General features: G+C 37.5%; 1 protein-coding gene across 2 annotated transcripts in view; it reads right to left on the bottom strand.

Annotated features, from left to right (window-relative positions):
- The window catches only part of LOC111863203, a 39,525-nt gene that overhangs the window by 29,300 nt on the left and 7,299 nt on the right, over positions 1-2,926 (bottom strand). For both annotated transcript variants that reach the window (XM_023849292.2, XM_023849293.2), the window contains exons 4-5: positions 845-1,048; positions 240-377 (exon numbers count right to left, since the gene is read on the bottom strand). In XM_023849292.2, coding sequence (XP_023705060.1) covers positions 240-377; positions 845-1,048 — 342 coding nt within the window. The remainder of the gene's footprint in view (positions 1-239; positions 378-844; positions 1,049-2,926) is intronic.

Below are 2,926 nucleotides of genomic sequence, written 5' to 3' on the forward strand. Positions count from 1 at the left end.
TCTCAATTTCCTCCTGAATCAGGTTTCGATCTGTTATCATTGTTCCCAAATATCTGAACTGTGCCACATTTTCAAAACATCTGTTTCCTATCTTTATGTCATGATTTTGCCCTGCATTTTGGTGATGAGACAGTAACATATACAGAAAACAATATTCTTCATGACTAGCAGATAATTGTAGCAATCATTATTAGAAATTATATATATATATACGTACATTTATACGTGCGAATTCATACCTTAATCTCATTGTAAAATACAGTTTTGAGGTCAGCAATCTCATTCAGATACTTGTTCTGCTGTGTCTGCTGCCATTGTACCATCCTCCTCTTCTCTTCAGTCCAATCATCACCCCTATCCTGAGCCTCTTCTTTCTCCTTGCAAGCAGCCAAAGTTAATTACACATTTAAATTTTGATAAGAATGTGTCTTGTCTCATCTGAGGAACTGGCTATCATGAGATTTTCATAAATTGACAAGGGCTTTTAACTTTTCTCATTTGAGCTGAGTTTTGTCTATAATTCGTTGTTATACGATAATCATTACATTCACAGACTTTAACAGTCATTGCTAATGAAAGTAAAACTGCACTTATATACTGAAACATTTATGTGAGAGTAAAATGAGGATATGGGAGAAATCTACTAAACTAATTTAATTAATACAGAGTGTTTAACTGATGCAAAAACTCTAGCTGTCAATAAGTGTAGCATTTCATTTTTTCCACAACAATGGAAATATGAATTTGTGCTGTTTGAAATTTGAACTATATACGAACTTTGTTTCATGTATACTAGTCGTGCACTATATAGTTGATTATTAGAAATTAGAAAATGCATATTAACCTTGATATCTTGGATTGATTCCTTGTGCAGTAACCTTTCTGTGTTGTTGAGTCTTTCTTTCAGTCCCTTTATTTCTGATTGCAGGCGTTCAGTTTCACTGCGCAATGTATCCGGCAAATGCATGAATGTTATATGAGGGTGACGTCGCACATGGTGTGCCTCCAAATAGCCACTGGTTAGAAATGTCTTGCCACAGTGGGTGCACTAATGAATAAAGATACAGACTATGTGGCCAGTTGTTAAAACCAAAATATTTAGCAGATTATTTAAGAAAGATAACTGGTTAAATCTGCTTATATCAGTTAAATCAATGACTGTGATATTATGTTGAAGAAAGGCAAAATGGATGCCAAGAAAGTTTATCCTGGTATAGATCTGTCTACATGGATCACACACACTCCACATGGACAGCAAATATTAAATGAAACCCTGTTCTAGAAATATCAGATCTTAACAGAGATGTAGGTTGTTTTTATCATACAATTGTGAACAAAAATCACTTGTCAGAAACAAAATGTTGTGTCAGGTGGTTAGTATTCCTGTTTGTATTTGGATGGTTCAGGGTTCAAGTCTTATCCAAGGTTTTTTGTGTTCTACTTCAGTCTCTTCAGGCAAACTCTGCATTGATATCTCCGATTACATCATGACCATTTCGTTCCACATCTTTCCTATTTTATCATTCACTAAATCTACCATTGGCAGTATGTAATCTGAGCTACTGAATACAGTAGGTAAGCTATAGACATTATAGAACATTGACAGAACGCATGAGATATGCAAGAATGAACTGCACAGTACTGAGTTTTCATTCAGCAGTTGACATTTATTTATCAGGTCAATTAATTCTCCATTAAATCATCAATATACAGTGTTTTTATTGTGCTTGTATCTGTTGTGGTGATCATGTGATTTGGTAGCCATGGAAACATGTTAACATAGCCACTGCCTAGCAATATACGTCTTCTCTAGTTCTGCTATTCTGTCTTTCAGTAGACACGTCACAATACCAATCACAAATTAATTGTAGTTCTCTTATGAAAAGACTAGTTTCACCTAAGTTATGCTACTAGCGGCCTCCGTAGTCTAGAGGTAACGTTCCCACCTCATGACTCGTAGTACGTGGGTTCAAAAACCCAGCGGAGGTCGTGGAATTTTTAAGGGTGGAAAAATTCAGGGAAAAAGTCCTCCGGGAGGGACTTTAAGCCGTGGGTCCCGTGTCGTAGATTTACGGCACGTAAAAGAACCTCATGTCTCTAGGAGACCTCTGAGCAAAATTAGGCAACATTTCCCGCCCAAGTAGTTTCCAATTCCTCCAGTAGATGGGGGAAGTATTAGGTACCACTGCCAGAGGAGGGGGGACCTCTCTGATAGAAAGGGACTAACTATTAGATACCACTGCCAGAGGAGGTTGGAACCTTGCTGGCAGAAAGGGGCTGATAGTAAGCACCAGTACCAGTAGGGTATGGAGACAGTAGAAATTAAAGGGGGACGCACAATGGACCACTAACCGGTCTAAGTGCATGGGGAAACCCACCCCCTCAATACAGAATATGGAAGTTATGCTACTGAAACAAACCACAGATAATAACACAAAACACTTCCACCCATATCATGTTTTCTGAATTTGTCTTATACAGTAAAACCTGTCTTAAATGGAATCTCAAGGGACCAGAAAAATTTTCCGCTGAAGCCAGGTTTCCGTTTAATCAAGGTATACTATAATAACTAAACCAGGACATAAACTTATTTGAGACAAAACAAAACAACATGCTCATTAATTTATTCACACTATAATCATTGAACACATGCAAACATTACACTGAACAGGGAAAAATTGCAGTACTCACTTTTTGTAATTTTACCAGAACTCCGGCAGACTTTTTTGCACACAGTTTACTCTCTTGGCTGCCTGACTTTCCACAAACACTTTAGCTTGAGAAATTAGAGTAAGCATGTCTGAATCATTCCGTTGCATGGCAAACTCCTGCAGTACCTTTAAACTGTTGGCAGCATCCTGATAAGTCTTCACTCTACACTTTTCTTCTTCTATCACAATGTCATTTTCCTCTTCTTCCTCTTCCT

The sequence above is a fragment of the Cryptotermes secundus genome, unplaced genomic scaffold (assembly GCF_002891405.2).
Source record: "Cryptotermes secundus unplaced genomic scaffold, Csec_1.0 scaffold586, whole genome shotgun sequence".
Lineage (NCBI taxonomy): Eukaryota > Metazoa > Arthropoda > Insecta > Blattodea > Kalotermitidae > Cryptotermes > Cryptotermes secundus.